This window comes from Sceloporus undulatus, chromosome 9 (genome assembly GCF_019175285.1).
Source record: "Sceloporus undulatus isolate JIND9_A2432 ecotype Alabama chromosome 9, SceUnd_v1.1, whole genome shotgun sequence".
Lineage (NCBI taxonomy): Eukaryota > Metazoa > Chordata > Lepidosauria > Squamata > Phrynosomatidae > Sceloporus > Sceloporus undulatus.
In genome coordinates this window covers 33,460,719-33,479,799 of record NC_056530.1, presented here as the reverse complement: position 1 = coordinate 33,479,799, position 19,081 = coordinate 33,460,719, and the positions used below count along the sequence as shown (strand labels likewise).

Sequence of the window (19,081 nt, the reverse complement as noted above, 5' to 3'; positions counted from 1 at the left end):
CTTTTTACAGCAAAACTAAGCTATATCATGTTTTTAACATAGAGACAGATTAACTGTTCTTCAATGTAAGCATACGTATATACTCAAATATAAGTCGACCTCAGGTACAAATCGAGGGCAGGCTTTGGGGCCAATATTATGGATTTTGATACAACCCGTGGATAAGTCAAGGGTAAAACTTAAGAACATGGAATGAAGGATGTAAAGGTTGAAGCAAAGGAAAACAATGCCTACGAATGTAAAAAATTCTGGCAGGCATAACTGTGTTTATACTAAAGGCTGGATGGATGAGAGAGTAGAAAGTGGCCAGAGCTTCCAGGGCAGATTAAACTCTTGCCTTTCACTAGGGGATGGTTTTGCGTGTGTGTCTAGTCCGGAAACTTCAACTGGTACAGAATATGGTAGCCAGATTGGTTACAGGAACAACTAGGAGTGACCATATTACACCAATACTGAAATCACTCCACTGGCTGCCTATTCGTTTCCGGGCACAGTACAAGGTGTTGATTATTACCTTTAAAGCCCTCCATGGCTTGGGCCCAACCTACTTAAGTGATCGCCTCCTTCTGTATAATCTGCCCCGCACCCTCAGATCCTCTGGGAGGAATTCATTGCAGTCCAGAAAGACCAGATTGACAGCGACCTCCCAGAGGACTTTTTCCGCAATCGCTCCCACTTTTTGGAATGGCCAGCGGACAAGATCCATCAAATTACCAACCTAGAGAGCTTCAAGAAAGCTGTCAAGATGGATCTCGTCAAGTATTATTATTATTATTATTATTATTATTATTATTATTATTATTATTGTGTGTGAGTAAATTAAAATATAGTACTTACATTGACTTGTGGATAAACTGACTCGGGTTTTTTGGGTCAATTTTTAACCTAAATTTCTAGACTTATACATGAGTATACTGTATACAGTAACTGTGTTTAAGACTGAGTTTTAAAATACGTACAGGTTTTATGTCAAAGGTCAATGGTATGCAGCAGTGTGTTTAAATAACAAAAAGGAAGGTTTTTCATTACTTTTGAACAACAGGAAAACAGGATTTTTTTTTAAAATCAAACTATACAGTACTAATAATTATTTAGAAAGGCCTGGAACTTCACCCGTAACTAATTACTTTTTGAAAATGTATTTACAACCCCGGTGCATCCAAGTATTGGATGCAACAAACAGTGCCTCAAGAAGTTAAATCAAGGCTCCAGAAAACCCACACACCCAAGCAACAAGTGGAAGTTTGCACAGGGAAATGTGCAAAAGTGACTTCTTGTGACAGTTATGCCACAACAAAAGCCTTCACCATGCAATCAAAAATTTATTAGAGAATGTTTGCACATGAAATGGCACACGGTATAGTACAGAAAGCTGCATGCCACAAGAAGTCACTCTGTGCTGTTCTGCAGATGGTGGCAGGCCCAGCCTTTCTGTCCAGAAGTAAGGCTGGACAAATGCAGCCACCTCTTCCTAGGTCTCCTTGAAATTTTGATACAGAAAGGAACGTTAGCTCTTACCTGTGAGACCTTCATTTCCAATAGATAAGGATCAGACAACCTGGAACTTGGGTTGCTCCTCCCCATTCGCTCCTAGTAGGCAAGTCAAGATTGAAGAGGGTCATCCCCTGTATCTACATGAGGGAGCAAGCCCTTCTTTGTCTTCAGTCGCTTATACAGCCTCAACAAGAAAAGGAAAAGTACCAGGCAAGACAAGTTAGATTGAAGAAAGGTTAACGTAAGAAATCATCCACCTTCTGGCAGGCATCTGGGATAGAAGTGAACATCCCCAGGCAATGCCACCTCTTAGGAGGTTGGAGACCAGGTTTCTTGTATCATCTGCCACTCCTTGATTTCAGCTTTGGTCCCTGAGAGAATCCTCTATCCCACCAGCATTCCACAGGTGGCTAGGATGTTAGATCTTTATCTACTGGAAATTAACATTTCACAGGTAAGATGTAATGTTCCTTTCCCCAGTAGATAAGGATGGCACATCTTGGAATTTGGGACTTGCCACAACCATCCCAATAAGGAGGCTATGCTGTGGGAAGGACAATTTCAGGCTTGCAACACTTGTTGAAGGACCCTGCTTCCAAATAAAGCACCACCGACAGATTCTATTTTGCTGTGTCTGATGAAAGTGGAAGGTTATTTCCAAGTAGTTCTCCTATAGATCTCCCCCAGTGTGGCTCTGGTCATTCATGCTGCTGTGGTAGCTGTGTTTCTGGTGAAATAGGCTACAGTTCTGGTGGGCTTCGGGACCTTCATCGATCTGTAGTCACTATGCATGCCTTTATCCATCTATTTAGAGTGCATTTGGAGACCTTCCTTCCCATGGACCGTTGCTGGAATGATACTAACTATGATTCCCAGGAACGAAACCTTCTGGTTCTCTTCAGGTACATCTTGATGGCACTTTGCACATCGGGAATGTGCCATATTTTCTCTAGTTCTCAGGTCAATCGTGGACAGAATGAGGGGAGGATCACCTCCTGCAATCTGTGAAAAGTGGAACTGACCTTGGGAATGAAGGTGAGGTCCAAGTATAGCACCACTGAGTCCGGCCTTATTGTGCACAAGTCCCTTCTGACTGACAAGGCTCCCGACTCCGAAACCCTGCAGGCTGAGGCAATGACCACCAATAACAGTCTCCAGGTAAGATGCTTTAGGGAAGTCTCTCACAATGGTTCAAAGGGGGCCACTGTCAGTACCTTCAGCACTATGTGCACGTTCCAGGAGGGAAACCTGCTGTTGATGGTGCCAAATTGGATATGCTCTTCATGAAGATTCAGATGTCAGGCTGTGATGTCACCTTTGCCTCTCGGGTATGAGGCACAATAGATGTGATAGCCGCAACTTACCTTTCAATGGTGTTTGGTCTGAGCCCACAATCAATCTCATTTCATAGGAAGTCAAGCAGCGATGCCACAGAAAAGTATAAGTAGTCCATGTATTTTTGCTCGCTCCACCAATGGTCTTGCTGCTAGCATCGTATGTGTCCCTGGAAGGAACCTGTGTCAGAGTCAAAGGTTGAAGCCTCCTCCTTCCCCATATCCTTCATGTATCTAGATTTCGCCCCCTCCCACATTCTGGTAGACAAAGGCTTCCCTGGATCTCCATGTTCCCATGGGGTGGCAAGAATCAGGACAGGTGGAAGAGGAGGGCAATCAAACTGAGCAAGGAGAGGCAGGTTGGATAGGCAGAGAGGGGATTTTTTTTTCTTTTCTTTTTTTGCAGAAGAGGTAAAGAGAAAAAGGGAGGACTGAAAGAAAGGAAAGAATTGTCCTTCAGGAGAGGAAAACAGAAAAAGATTGAAGACAAAGAGGGGGTTGCTCTCTTAAATCGATACTGGGGAGGACCCGCTTCAATCTTGTCCTGCCCACTAGGAATGGGGAGAAGCAACCCAAGTTCCAGGATGTTCCATCCTTATGTACTGAGAAAGAAGATATGCTCTGTTTAACTTTAATTTAGGAATAGTAATGAAGTACATGGCCTTCCAGATGTTGCCACACTGCATCTTCTACCAGCCATCACTGCTAGCTACATGGCGTAGGGCAGATGAGAGTTGCACTCCAACAACATTTGGAAGGACACAACTTGCCCACTCCCACATTAACTCTCTAGGACAATCTACCGTCTCTTTAGCTAGCAGTAGTTGTCACACTTCTTTGGGAATAGGAGTGCAGGTCAGAATGCACTGGGTTCTGTCTAGAGTGGCCATTATTTTAGATCAGGGTTAAGCAACTGTGGAAGGCTATGGGGTTGCATTAGCCCTTTTGGAGCTCTTTGAAGGCTGTGCCTACTCCTAGAAAAAAAATTACTGTATATACTTGACTATAAGTTGATCTCAAAATTGTAGATTTTGATATGATCCATGGATAAGTCAAGAGTGCCCTTTACAGGGGCTTGTAACAAAGGGGGCTTTAGGGGGCTGTAAAAAAAGGATGTCAAGGGTGAAGCAAAGAATAATAATGCCAAAGAACATACAAAATTTCAGCAGGTAGAACTATTTGAGCTCACAGTAAAGTCTGAATGGATGAGAGAACAGAGGGGGTCAGTGCTTCGGGACAGATTGTGATCTTCCTTTCACCAGGAGATGGTTCCTCTATTTAATAAGAGTTAAAGTAGAGTATTTACACTGACCCATGGATAAGTCGACACAGGTTTTTTTGACTAAAATTTCTAGATGTTTATATGAGTATATATAGTATTTCCTCCATCCAAATATCTTTAGGGTCTAAATTGACTAGAAGGGGCTCAGAATGTGGCAGAAACGTCCCCTTGTGAATTTTGTTTTTTTGGAGGGTGCAAGGGGCCTCCAAACATGAAGAAAATGCCCTCTTTGCCTCCAAAAGTGCATTTGGAGGCATTCTGGAGCAAAAAAAAAAAAAAAAAAATTGACAAAAAATATTTTTGACCCCTGGGGAGCATATGTGGCCTGCGGACTGCACTTTGCTCATCCCTGTTTTAGGCTATCTGTATGCATGCAATGCCCCATCTTGGAGAACCTCTCACCAACCCTATTGCAGCCAGCTGAAAATAGGAAGGCAACCAGAAGCAGGAAACCCAACTGAAGGGTAGCAAAGCAGAGCAAACAGGTTTGCCTCAGACAATGAGTAAGCTACAACTGGCCCTATAGGTGACATCCTACAGGGAAGGGAAACATCCTTCCAGGGAGGAAAAACCTACCACAGGGATGAGAGGATCTCCATCAGACACTGCACCACAGGGACAGAAAGCTCAGGCTTCATCAATGAAAATCAGCTGTGAATGAGATCCAAAGAAGGTCTCAAGATGCAGCTACAATGGAGGTTTGAACCAGGAGAAAACACATAACAATTTGTACCAAAAGAATGTTGGCTTGTGAAAATGCTTAGAGAAATCTATGGCTGATGTAGCACTATCCCTCAACCTCCTGTTGGATCAATGGCAGATAAATCCATTTGAGTCTGTCTAACACAGATGAGCCACTTAAAACCAACTCAGCTGCTGTGGCATTCTTCGCACAAACTCATTACAAGGAAGAATGGGAATTGTAGTGGTTACATATTCTGATAGCGCAGAGATGGAAGCCTTTGGGCCTACTGTTAGCTTTATTATTGGCCACAATGTATAAGAATGATAGGAACTGGATGCCAAAATATCTGGAGTGCCCAAAATTCTCTACCCCTCTATTAGAGATATTCAAGCCACCTCCCAGTGTGACAATTCCCAAAATTCATTTGTGTTCATGTCTGTGCATATGTCTGAGAAGAACATGAACCAAAGTTGTTTAACGGAAACTGACAGCCTATATGTTAACCAAAGAACCCTTCCACCATTCCCAGGAAGCACATTCAAAAGATACCAGGAGTTCATCTAACCCAGCATCCTTCACAGCAGCCAGCTGATATGTCTCCAGAACAGACTTACTTTTGGTCTATAGATCCCAGAATCCCCATCTAGCAAGGCCACTGGTCATGTAAGCTAGGGATTCCAGGATCTGAAGTCCCCCCAAAAAACCCACACATAAAAACAAAAAGCAAAACTCAGTTCAGTCCTAAGACAAGTCATGAAAGTAAAAGCCTTACCTGGCTGGCTTTCCCCAACATTTGGTATTCAAAGGAAGACTGACTGAACAAACAGGTTCCAGTCTGCCATTTCGGCAGACAACTAACAGACCATAGTGGAGAAAGTGTGGTCCTCCAATTGTTGCACAACTGCAAATCCCATCAGCCAGCACTGCCAATTGGGAGGGATGATAGGGCTTCAAGTCCAGCAATGTCAGGAATGTGACATGTTTCCTGCCACTACAATTAGGCCTTTCAAGAATCTGTCTTATCTCTCTTTAAGCCAACTAAACTAGCATCCATTGCTTTGTCTTATGGCATCAAGTGCACAAAGTCAGCTTTGTAATTAAACCTACAAAAATTATTAACCAGCGATTTATTTATTTTAACTAACTTGCCTTAGGTCTAAAATCCTGAATTTCCATGATAATCACAGCAGAAACTCTGATACTACCCTCAGGAGCAGACTAGTTAAAAACCAAAACCAAAAGGAATTCCACAAGTATCCTAGAAAAATAACACTAGACAGCAGAAATGTGCCCCCTCTCTGCCATCCTGGCCACTCACTCTCCAGCATGGAATTCTCTATCACCAAAGCCTGGAAAAGTTACTTTGGTACAATTACAACTCCCAGATGCCCAGCCAGAATGGCTCATGGCAATTCTAGGACTTGGAAGTTTAAAAAGTAACTTTTGAAGTATGTCCATCATCTGTGGCTAAAGTGGGCAAAGTGTTATGTTGGGCTCCATTTTTGTTGCCCCAAAGTTCTGCTGAAGCCCTTCAATGCCTTACTTTCTTTAAAAAAAAATCAGCATGAGTTTGGGGAAATTTTTACTGAACTTGACCCCCTCGACATATTAAAGTACATGAAAATACTGTCAACTTAGAAAGGGGTGTGTATGTGTGTCTTGGTCTGCCAGTGAGAATCCTTAAATTCTAGTACCATGAGGCAAAAACGTTATATCAATCTTCTGCATAGCATCGATGATATCATAACAGAAAACCTGTTTTTAGACTGCAGCTCTCATAAGCCCTATCTAGGCTAGTGTATACGTGATGCAAGTTGCAATCCTGCAACATCTGAAAAACCACATATCCCCCATCCTATAATAATCCCTGGAGCCCTCCATCCCCTGATGGTTTAGATTAAGGGGCACCCTCATCCATTTCTTACAGTGGTTGCCTTCTCTTCCAGTTTGCTTGGAACAGGGGTTTTGCTCTGGGGTGGGCTTGTCGAAAGTAGGTGGTCTTGAGAGCAAGCGTATTCTGTAACTTGTGGGTCTATGGGGCGAGTCCTCAGGCAGCCTTCTGTGCGGACTGACAGCAGCGTGGCAGCAGGCCTTCCATCCAGCCCATTGGTGATGTTGACTCTACGGAGTGAAGAACTCCTCTTCATTGCCAGGGCACCCAAGCCAATCTTGTGGATACAAGAGGGGCTCCGGTCCCGAAGGGCCAGCCGGTTCAGTGCGGTGTTCAGCTGCTCCTCCCCATGGTTGCCAGCTTGGCTTAAGTCACCAATGCTGATAGATTTGGAGCGGAGCAGGTTGCTTCTTCTTTGGTCAGAGTCTGGTCCACCAAGAAGAACCCCGGGCGTCATGGTGAAGGAGCTGCTGCCAGAGATGGTGGCAGCCTGAGGGCAGCTGGGTACTTTGAGAGCATGGTCTGCCTTGATTGGGCCTCGTCGGGAAGCAGAACCACGCAGCACGTCACCATGCTTTGACGCCCTGCCTCGGTCCAGTTCAAGCTTCTTGCCTCTGTCGTCGAGAGGGCTTGGCCGGGGTGGCAAGGGCCGAAGCTTGGAAGGACCGGAGAGTCCATTGGAGATGGAAGAGGAAGAGCAGCAGCCGCGGTGTTCTTGACTCGGGGTTCGATGTGCATTTGGAAGTTTGTTGTTGGCTTTTGGCTGAGAGGTGATGACTGCTTGTTCTCTAGCCCGGCTCAAGCGGTGCTCAGATGCTTGGGGCATTGTGGAGAGAAGGGACAGAAGAGCCCTACAGAGAAAAAAGTGAAAAAAGAAACATGATCATTGCCCCTTTAAAAAGTTAGGTCCAAGCATCAGGAACATGGTTTCTTGTGTAATCCCCATCCCCTTTCCAATTTTATTTTTTAAAAGTCTTTTACAGTACCTGAAAAACTGGCATACATTCAAAAATATACATCCTGTCTTGTATTTGAGGATCTCAGCGTGACATACAATGAAACTGATTTTAACAGTGTCAAACAGGAAGAATGATTTCTTTTGCAAGAAAAAATTAAGCAATCTTGCAAGTAAAAACAAGACAGTTTAAAGTAAGTTAAAACAATCTGAGATAATTTGAAACCAAGCGCACGTAAAAATTTTGATTAATTCAACTGACCACAAAGGTTCTAGTTAAACATATCTATCAAGCAGCAGAAAGCAAGGCCCTTGCCCAAGGATGGTACCCACCTCTCACAAGCCAAGAGACTTGTTGCCTGGCCAGGCCCTGGTTCAAACCTCACAGAGGTGGCTGACTGCAAGAGGCCTTCCCTCTGCATTTGCCCTGCAAAACAAAATGCAAAGTGGGACCCATCACTGGCTCTGCCAGTATTCCAAGATGCTTAACCAAGAAGACTCACATCACATTGAAAGCTACAAACTTATTTCAGTGTTAGGTCTACCGATAGTTTTGTTGTTGTTTTGTGCCTTCAAGTCATTTCCAGTTTATGGTGACCCTATGGGAAACCTATCATGGGGGTTTCTTGACATGTTTCTTCAGAGAGGGCTTACCATTGCCATCCTCTAAAGCTGAGGGAGTGTGACTTGCCAAGGCCACCCTGAAGGGCTCAACAGGGATTCAAACCCTGGTCTTCAGAACTAATCCAACACTCAAACCCCTATGCCACACTACTCAAGACATATCTCTAATCACAGAATCCTAGAGTTGGGAAAAAACCCAAGGGCCATCCAATCCAACTCCCTGCCATGCAAGGACACACAACCAAAGCACCCCTGAGAGATGGTCATCCAGCATCTGTTTAAAAACCTGCAAAGGAGACTCTACCACTCTGCGAGGCAGCATATTATTCCACTGTCGAACAGCTCTTACTGTCAGGAAGCTTCTCCTAATATTTAGGTGGAATCTCTTTCCCTGTAGTTTGAATCCATTGTTCTGTGTCCTATTCTGTGGAGCAGCAGAAAACAAGCTTGCTCCATCCTCAATATGACCATCCTCAATATGACAGTATTGGGGAGACAGTTATCAAATTGGCAGATGACACCAAATTAGTAGGAGTAGCTAATACTCCAGAGGACTGGATCAAAATTCAAAAGGACCTGAATAGTCCAGAAAGCTGGGCCAAAGCTAACAAATTGAAATTCAACACGGAGAAATGTAAGGTACTGCACTTAGGGCAGAAAAATGAAATTCACAGATATAGGATGGGGGACACCTGGCTGAATGAAACTACATGTGAAAGAGATCTAGGAGTCCAAGTAGACCACAAGTTGAACATGAGTAACAGTGTGATGCGGCAGCTAAAAAGGCCAATGCAATTTTAGACTGCATCAATAGAAGTATAGTGTCTAGATCAAGGGCTGTCTGACAGTGGCACACACTTCCTCGGAGTGTAGTGGAGTCTCCTTCCCTGGAAATCTTTAAACAGAGGCTTGATGGCCATCTGTTGGGAATGCTTTGATCGAGATTTCCTGCATGGCAGGAGGTTGGACTGGATGGCCCTTGCGGTCTCTTCCAACTCTATGATTCTAGGGAAACCTTTTCTTTCACAAAGTCAGCTCATACATTACTCACAGTTTTAAAGCCTATAATAAAATAGATTCTCCCTACTCACAGCTGCCCATGAGAAACATCAGGCTGTGAGACCATACCTAATGGAACCACAGAATCGTAGGGTTGCAAGAGACCCCAAGGGCCATCCAGTTTAACCCTATTCTGCCACGCAGGAACTCGCACACAAAGCACCCTCAACAGATGGTCATCCAGCATCTGTTTAAAAGCCTCCAAAGAAGGAGCCTCCACCACTCTCTGAGGCAGCATATTCCACCGCTGAGCTGCTCTTACTCTCAGGAAGTGCTTCCTAATGTTTTGCTGGAACCTCATTTCCTGTACTTTGAATCCATTGTTCCGGGTCCTATTCTGTGGAGCAGCAGAAAAGACACTTGCTCCATCCTCAACATGACACCCCTTCAAATATTTAAACAGGGCTATCATATCACCCAGATGACGCCATACTATTAGCAGAAAACCCCACAGACCTAAAGCAACTGCTAAGGAAAGTCAAAGAAGAAAGTGTAAAGGCAGGCTTACTATTGAACAAAATAAAAATAAAAATAATGACCATGGAAGATATCCGCAAATTGAACTTAGACAATGAGGAAATAGAAATAGTAAAAGAGTTCCTGTACCTTGGATCAAACAGGGATGGCAGTCAAGAACTCAGAAGAAGGCTGGGAATGGGAAGGGCAGCTATGAAAGACTTAGAAAAGGTCCCCAAGAGCAAAGACACACAACTAAGCGGGAAAGTCAGAATTGTACAAGCAGTTGTGCTCCTCACGGCCGAGAGCTGGGCAATGAGAAAATAGGTTTATTTGAGATGTAGTGCTGGAGAAAAGTGCTGAGGATCGTGTGGATCATGGCCAAAAAGACAAACTGATGGGTCCTAGAACAGATCAAGCTTGAAATTTCCCTAGAGGCAAAGATCACTGAACTGAGGCTGTCGTACTTTGGGCACATCATGAGAAGACATGATTTATTCAAGAAAACAACAATGCTAGGAAAGGTGGAAGGAAGGAAAGAAAGAAAGAGAGGAAGACCACAGTTAGTTGGATGGACATCAGGGAGGCCATGGGCATGAATCTGCAAGAACTGGGGAGAGTAGCGGAGGATAAGGAGTACTGGAGATGTCTCATCCACAGGGCAGCCATGGGTTGAGAGTGACTTGAGGGCAGCTAACAACAACATCTCTGTTCTTATAACTGTGGAGTGCTGCACTCCCCCATCCCATGCCACAGGCCCTCTTGCTTCATAAGGGAGAAGTCCCACAACTCTTACACACGACGTTCAAGCCTCTTCTAGTGGCCCAGGCATGTCTCAGCATTGGAATAATCCAGTTTGATATCGCTTTAATGGTACTGCAACAAACTACCACTCCCAGAATTATGCCACCTGGAGCCATGGCCATTGAAGCAATGTCAAATCGGGTTATTCCCACACTGAGGATACATACAACCCTCAACACACTCAAGCCCCACACCAGGAGTCTCTCCTCACAATGAGGACCTCTATGGACCCTCTTCTAAGACTTACCTCTCTGGGATATATTAAAACAAATGATAGGACTTGCTCATAGGGAACCGTTGGCGGATACTTGCCCATAAGGACACATAGGAGACTACTTGTCCATAGAGAAAGAATGGAGCATATGTGCCCATAGGGAAACATTGGGGAACGCTTGCCCATAGAGAAACATAGGAGGATGCTTGTTTTGTAGAGGAGCACTTGCCCATAGGGAAACGTAGGAAAAGGCTAGGATACATAGGGGGAAGCTTGCCCACATAGGTTGGATTCACACTGGGCAAATAACCCAGTTTGGCACCGCTATAACTCTTTTGCTGGCTCGAGGCTAGGGAATTCTGGGAGTTGGAGTCTGTTGTGGGGCCCAGAGCAGACCCTGGTTGAGGACTATGGAATTCTGGGAGTTGGAGTCTGTTGTGGGGCCCAGAGCGGAGCTTGGACCCACAACAGACTCCAACTCCCAGAATTCCATAGCCTCGGGTCAGAAATAAGAGTTAAAGCGGGGCCAAACCGGGTTATTTCTCCAGCGTGGACGCAGCCAGAGACGCCCTAATACTACTAATAGCGCCCTCCCTCTCCACCTCCTCCTCCGCAGCTCCTTGTCCAGCTCCAGGGGGCTCCCCACATCCTCCGGCGTTGCCCTCTCCCACAATAACCCCGGAGTGGCTCCGGGGCGCTCCTTCTCACCTCCTCCTCCTCCGCGACGCCATGGCAACAGCCAACTCCTGCCGGAGGACCGGGCGCCATCTTTGTCCCTCCTCTTTCCCTTGGCTTTTGCCCGGCCGACCTCGGCTTCGGGCGGCCCCACTGCGCATGCGCCACCGCTCTCTTGAGCGTCGACGGCGCATGCGCACGCTCCAGGCCTTTCGTCGCCCGCGTTAGACGTCACAGGGAGCCGCTGGAGGCCTGTGGTTGCCATGGAAACAAACAAACAAAGCAACAGGCCTCAGGGCTTGCGGCCTGTTGTTTATCTCCATCTTCCCTCCCTTCCATGGGCTGCCCTACTAGTTGTGTGATATGAATGTCATAGCCCTGAGTGTGTGTGTTAGTGATTAAACATGCCTCTGAGCATGGGCAGAGCACCTGGCCAGTTGGCATCCCTGCCCTGTCTTCCAAGAGTTTTGTTTTGTGGCTCTCTTGTTCGTTCTCTTTTCCATTGCCATCCATACTGCAGAAATAATCCAGTTTGGCACTGCTTCTAACTGCAAGGCTCCCTGCGATGATGGGATTCTGGGCACAACAAACCCAATTACCTTTGGGACTGAGTTACAGATGGAAGGCTACATGCCGTTCTCTCAGTCTTTCTCGGCCACTTCCCTTCTTCCATCCTGAAATACATTTGTGTCTTTGCAAGTTGTAAGCTGATCGCCTGTATCGCTTTGCAAAAACCCATTCATCTCAGTTCTCACATTCCCCTGTATTGTGTGCTTCATCTCAGTTTACCAAGATAAGGAGGACGATCCCAAGCCTGCCCAAGCCATTAAGATTTCCAAACCTAAACAAAAAGCGAAAACAGTACCAGAAGAAAAGTACAGTCACTTTCATAGAAAGAAAAGCAGAGGGAAACTACAACAAACATGGACTAGGCCCCATCCAGAGACAGGGAGGAAATCGGGATCGATTTGGTGAGGCATAGAGACTTAAGAGACTAAGGTGGACAACTGGGCACAATCATTCAGTTCGAGACCACTTTAACTCCCTGGCTCAGTGCTACGGAATCCTGGGAACTGTAGCTTGTGGTGGCACCAGAAGGCTAAATGCCTTCAATAACTACAGTTCCCAGAATTCCCTAGCATTGAGCCAGTGCAGTTAAAGTGGTCTCGAACTGGATTATTTCTGCAGTGTGTTTTGGACCTAAGCTACAAATTCACATGCCCTTCCATCAACGGAAAAACGGATTGTTAAGGCCGCTGAGTTAGCCTAAATGAACAAATTAATATTGGTTCTAAACAAACCAAACTAAACTTTTTCAGCCATACGAAATCCAATCTGTGACTATGGTTATTAGTAATTTTAATAGGATTATTTAATTGCATCTGTAATGGTAGAATAATATTTTAATCGTTTGTTGGATCGCAGTCAGGATGTGGCTGGGGGGGCGGTGGGGGGGTCAGAGCCTTACTTGTATGCCTTCTTCTCTTCTCTTCTTTCTTTTTCTTTCATTCTTCCTTTCTTCTGCTCCTTTATCTTTGATTATATATTATTTTGATGGTAAATTAGACCGTTCATACCCAAAATTAATGAAGTAAATCCTCAAGACATGTTAAAAATAAGTTAAAATATGACATGTTCAAGACATGTTAATTTCAGATTAATTTTTATTAATTTAAAGGCAATCCTCAGATGAGGCTATAACTCTGGAGACCTAGATTTGATTCCCCACTCAGCCATGAAACCCAGTGGGTGATCTTGGGCAAGTCACATACTCTCAGCCTCAGTGAAAGGCAATAGCAAACTTCCTCTAAACAAATCTTGACAAGAAAATTCTTTAGGGTTGCCAAAAGCTGGAAACAACTTGAAGGCACATAACAACAACAAATGTCAGTCTGCATCAAATTCACTTGGTGGTGGTGGTGGTAATAATAATAATAATAATAATAATAATAATAATAATAATAATAATAATGTTTACTTGTATTAGGCCTGAGAGAGGCAAACTTGTGTACAAACAAAAACAAACAGCTTCATTTATATACCGCTTCATACTGAACTAACAGTGTCTAAGCGGTTTACAACTGTAAGCTAATTGCCCCCAACAATCTGGGTCCTCATTTTAGCAACCTCCTCAGAAGGATGCAAACCTGCGTCAAGCTTGAGCCCTTTAGCTGGTACTGCCAATGCGATTTTAGGCTGCATCAGTAAAAGTATAGTGTCTAGATCAAGGGAAGAAATAGTGCCACTCTGTTCTGCTCTGGTCAGGCCCCACCTGGAATAACGTGTCCTGTTCTGGGCACCACAATTTAAAAAGGATGTTGAAAAACTGGAACGTGTCCAAAGGAGGGCGACTAAAATGGTGAAAGGTCTGGAAACCATGAAGCCCTATGAGAAAAGACTTAAGGAGCTGGGAATGTTTAGCCTGGAGAAGAGAAGGTTAAGAGGTGATATGATAGCCCTGTTTAAGTACTTGAAGGGATGGCATACTGAGGAGGGACTTGTTTTCAGCTGCTCCAGAGACTACGATCCGGAGCAATGGATGCAAGCTTCAGGAAAAGAGATTCCATCTCAACATTAGGAAGAACTTCTCAACAGTAAGGGCTGTTCGACAGTGGAACAAACTCCCTCGGAGTGTAGTGTACTCTCCTTCTTTGGAGGTATTTAAACAGAGGCTGGATGGCCATCTGTCAATGGGGATGCTTTGATTGAGAGTTCCTGCATGGCTGAATGGGGTTGGACTGGATGGCCCTTGTGGTCTCTTCCAACTCTAGGAGTCTATGATTCTATGCAACCTTATGGTTGAGTGAGTGGCTGCAGTACAGGCATTTAACCACTGCGCCACCAGGGCTCCTAATCTTGTACCAGTTTTTCCCCCTACTTACCACAGACAGACATAAAATGTCAACTTGGAACACAAAATCAATTACAGTGGAGAACGTCTGTGGCTAACCATGCCCCTTATTATTCAATAGTGATGCATGCACTGATGCTGATGTAGGCATGTCACCTACCATTGAGTATTATCGGACACGGCCATCTGCCCTGTAGGTTCTGATCTATCTTTTGATCACCCTTGATGTACAGCTGGATGTGGTCAAGGAGTTCATGTACTTTTTGTAAAGGCAGGCGAAGTGCAATTCTAAGAAAGAGCAGGTTTAGTTTTGTTTATTTTTTAAATTGGTGAACTGTGTTTTACAGGCAGATTGGACCATCACATCCCAAACATTGCGTACAAAAGCACAAGACAAGTGACATCATTGGCACAAATCTGACCCAGCAGCCATCCACAGCCAAAGCCTAAGCCTCCATATATACAGTATATAGAGGCCCAGCCTCCATGTATGTAGGCCTCACGCTCCTCCTTTCTCCTTGTGCTCAATCTGACCCTTCGATATCAAATCCGGGATCTCCACAGCCAGCCAGGGTCCTAGCTGTAAGACAAGAGACTGTTAGTGCTGCTCCCATTTGCATGCTCTTTCTGAATCCTAGCCTACAGATTCGAATATACTAGGCAGGTACAGCATGCGTGGGCAAGTGCAGATCTCCAGGTGTTTTCACAGTGCAACTTCTATAAACCTGTCCCTAAACACAATGTTTTAGCATCATCTGGGCCATTTAGGTCAGGAGAAGCCTTTTTTAACAAGAGTTGACCAGAAGTAACTGTTTACTTCAGGTTTTTTTAAAGCCCTATGGAAACACCCCCCCCCCAAAAAAAAAAAACCTGGCCATAATGCACCCCCTGAAGAGATGTGGGGACATGTGGGGATTTATTTTACCCCCTAGGGCCACAAACAGCTCATAGACCATATGCATATTTATAAATTTGGTTGCCAGTACTAGAGGTATTCGACTAGTACACCATACTGTGACTGGTGTTCAAAAACAGGCATGTTCTTTAGACTCAAAGGGCCACTGAACTACTGCTCTGCATGTATTTATCAGTTTTCTTGTCCCAGTGCATACAATAGTTCTTTCTGCATCTATATCTAGAGAACTGACAACCAAGGCACTGACAATGATGCCTCTAGCCCACAAAAGCTGACTTATGTCCCAACAAATTCCCCAGCATTTGAGGAATCAGAAGACAGCGTTTGCTGCATTCACCCTTCTGTTGTTATTGTGAAGCATTAGGAAAGTACTGGATGTTTTCAATAATGACCAATTACTCACTTATAAAAGGCATCGAAGGTCTGCTGCCTTTGCAAAATCTTGCTCCCTCTTTCAAACAGTGGCATTAAAGCTCTCGAAACCCAAACCTCCCTTCCCCACCTTCATTCTGAGTTATGTCAACAACTCACCCCCAAAGCCATGAGGTGAGCAAGCCCAAATTTGGGGACGTTCCTGGCCCACAAAGGCTTGAAATGATCTGTCAGACATATTTTGCCACCCCTATAATAATAAGAGAGAGATCCAGGCCTTAAAATGACAGATAGCAACAGAATGTAGATAAAAATACTCAAAACATACAAAAATCTTAAATTCTTTGAGGCAAGTATCTGACCTGTACATTTTTGCTGTTTTCCCGTCTAGCTCTGGAATAGCTATTTCTGGAGCAGTGGATGGATACGTGACCGGAATCTGCAAATTAATCACTTTCATTAACCCAGAATATCTGGATTTTTTTCTTTTTACTGTCATCTGTCAACACTGCCCTGTTTGTGGTTCCATTCAGTAGCAGCTCCCACACAAGGCAGGCGAAAGTCCCAAAGGGAAAAGTTGCTAAAAGAACACAGAATAAAGACTCACATCGAACTCAACAGCAAATTCATACTTCAAGAGATTGTGGATGTACCAGCATTTCCCAAACCACCTGGAAAAAGACAAAAGAAAGAAGAAAATGAACATGAGGTTTACCTCTTTTTTTTTTTTTATGAAAAGAACAGAACATCACTATCATAATAATTAGCATTTGTGCATCCCTTCCAGGTGTCCAAAATACTTTGCATGCATTATATAGTCTTTTTACAACAGTAACGTTAAGTAAATCAATATTATAATTTGGCTATTGAAGGCAGGGACTGAGTGTGAGTGAGATGTTTGCCTAAGCCTAGCTAGTGAGTGAATTTATGGCAAAGAGAATTCGACCTGTGGATTTTAGGGCTAGTAATTTGCTTTGTGCTGTGGCATTCCAACCCCACATTTTGGCTTAGAATAATAGGCCCTATACAGACAGCCAAAATAAAGCTGCTTCGAGTCACTTTGGAGGTATGGTGTTTCAATGATGCATGAGTCCTAAGAGTCTGGAAGCCGCACCAAAGCCACACTCTAGTCCTAAGCAGTGGAATGCAGCTTTGGCACAGCTTCTGGCCTCTTAAGATGCATGTATCATTGAAACACCATACCTCCACAGTGACGAAGCAGCTTTATTTTGGATGTCTGTAACAGGCCATAGAATCATGAATCTGCCTTTTTCAGTTGCTAAAGATGAAACTGAGCTGCACCGAATGTAGTTTAGATTAGAACATCCTGTTTTCAGCATTCTTCAATAGATGATGGTATTATCCTCTAGTCTAGGCTGAGGCCATGTGGTGCTAGGGTACAAGTTTGTTGTCACTGTGTGCCTTCAAGTCATTTCTGACTTTTGGTGACCCTGAAGGGAGTTTTCTTGGCAAGATTTGTTCAGAGGTTTGCCATTGCTTTCCCTGAGGCTGAGAGCATGTGACTTACCTAAGATTCTCCCCAGTGGGTTTCATGGCCCAGCTGGGAATTGAACCCTGTTCCAACATTCAAAGGGCCCATACAGACAGGCCAAAATAAAGCTGCTTCGGGTCACTTTGGAGGTATGCTGTTTAAATGATGAATGAGTCCTAAGAGGCTGGAAGCCGCACCAAAGTCACACTCCAGTCCTAAGGACTGGAGCACAGCTTTGGCACAGCTTCCGGCCTCTTAAGATGCGTGTGTCATTTAAACAGCATACTGTACCTCCAAAGTGACCTGAACAACTTTATTCTGGCCTATCTGTATGGAGCCAAAGTATAATGCCACACTGGCTTTGCCGGGGCTATCCAGGAATTCTCCCTTTTGTCCAAAATGCCTGAAGGAGATGCCTGAAGGCACCCCAATACCAAACAGGAATAAATCAGAAAGGCTGTGATATTTTAACCTGAAATGCCTGGCCGCTGCTTGCTTCAGCTCCCTGGTCATCCTATATTGACTTTTTCACTCGCTCACATACTCACCTTGTGCCTTCCTTGTTGGATTCCAGTCTGAACCAATCATTATCAGCATTCTTGTTGTTCTCCACATACTACAGAAACAAAGGAAGAATAGACAACTAAAAATCTGCTGATCCCCGATGTAGTCAATAATAATAATAACAAGCCTGCATTCTCCTATAAATGGGCCGTAAACTTGTTTTGGAGATACCAGCAAGGGAGCACAGCTATCATAGACCCTTAGACCAGTGATTCTTAAACTTTGGTCCTCCAGATGTTTTGGACTTCAGCTCCCAGAAGTCTTGACTGTTGGCCAAATGGGCTGGGGCTTCTGGGGGTGGAAGTCCAAAACACCTGGAAAACTAAAGTTTGGGAATCACTGCCCTAGACTGAAGAACGGTAGACGCCTTCAGTCTGGTTTGGTCTTCCTCTTCCACTGGTCATGCAGCTTCAGGAGGTACACACCTGGAGTGATGAGGAATAAAGAGGACACTTGCCTAGCCAACCAAGTCGCCAAATCAACCTTGGTGTTCAATGGAGTGACATGAGCATAGAACCCTAGAGTTGGAAGAGACCCCAAGGAGGTCCATCCAGTCCAACCCCATTCTGCCATGCAGGAACTCTCAGTCAAAGCATCCCCATTGACAGATGGCCATCCAGCTTAAAGACCTCCAAAGGAGACTCCACTACACTCTGAGGAAGGCTTGTGTTCCACTGTTGAACAGATATTGCTATCAGGACATTCCTCCTAATGTTGAGATGGAATCCCTTTTCCTGTAGCTTCAATCTATTGTTCTGTATCCTATTCTCTGGAGCAGCAGTAAACAAGCTTGCTGCAGCCCCAAAGTGACGCCCCATTAAGAACACACTGGAGACATCATCCAGTTTAACCCCTCTTTAGCTGCCCTGGCTCAGTGCTAGGGAACCCTGGGAATTGTAGTTCGCTGTGGCACCAGCTCTCTCTGTCAGAACTACAGTTCCCATAATTCCCTAGCACTGAGCCAGGGCATTTAAACCGGATGGTTTCTGCAGTGCGTTAGACTCTTGCACAGACCTTAATAAGGGCCTGGTACTCCTCCTTCAGGCGCTGGACCCACAGCTCCTTCTCCCTCGGACCCGCGTTCGTTTTCAGCAACGGCAGCTCCGCTACTAGCCGGCGAGTGGCCTCGTCCGCCATCTTGGTTGAGGGAAAAGGGAAGGGAAACGTAGCCGGAAGTGGCTTCGCGCCGTCAGAACGACAAAGGGTCGCCATGTTTGTCAAGGGCAAGTGGGAACTCGGCCGGGAGGCCATGATTACTGAGGGCGGAAATGAGGTTGCGAAACTCAAACCACTACACGGTGCGGACTCTGCAGATACACTCTTTGACTATGAATCCCACAGTCCCTTCCCACTGGCCTTAAAAGGTTGCAGCAAACCGTGATCTTGCTGCTGGTTCCATATTGGACAAACTGT

The 19,081-nt window shown here is 44.9% G+C and overlaps 2 protein-coding genes across 3 annotated transcripts in view; both read right to left on the bottom strand.

The window, feature by feature from the left end:
* USP21 (ubiquitin specific peptidase 21) overlaps positions 1-11,631 on the bottom strand; it is a 32,921-nt gene extending 21,290 nt beyond the window's left edge. The window contains exons 1-3 of one of the 2 annotated variants that reach the window (XM_042440518.1): positions 11,507-11,631; positions 7,975-8,068; positions 6,721-7,537 (exon numbers count right to left, since the gene is read on the bottom strand). In XM_042440518.1, coding sequence (XP_042296452.1) covers positions 6,721-7,537; positions 7,975-8,063 — 906 coding nt within the window. In that variant the 5' untranslated portion in view covers positions 8,064-8,068; positions 11,507-11,631. The remainder of the gene's footprint in view (positions 1-6,720; positions 7,538-7,974; positions 8,069-11,506) is intronic. The other variant, XM_042440519.1, reaches the window with a different exon arrangement.
* A 2,991-nt stretch (positions 11,632-14,622) lies between these two features.
* Positions 14,623-18,835, bottom strand: UFC1 (ubiquitin-fold modifier conjugating enzyme 1). Its single transcript, XM_042440060.1, has 6 exons — positions 18,683-18,835; positions 17,653-17,720; positions 16,220-16,283; positions 15,975-16,051; positions 15,772-15,862; positions 14,623-14,904 (listed from the first exon to the last, which is right to left on the bottom strand). Exons 1-6 carry the CDS (start codon positions 18,803-18,805, stop codon positions 14,824-14,826), a joined length of 504 nt encoding a protein of 167 aa, XP_042295994.1. The 5' UTR covers positions 18,806-18,835; the 3' UTR covers positions 14,623-14,823.
* Between the last annotated feature and the right edge of the window lie 246 nt (positions 18,836-19,081).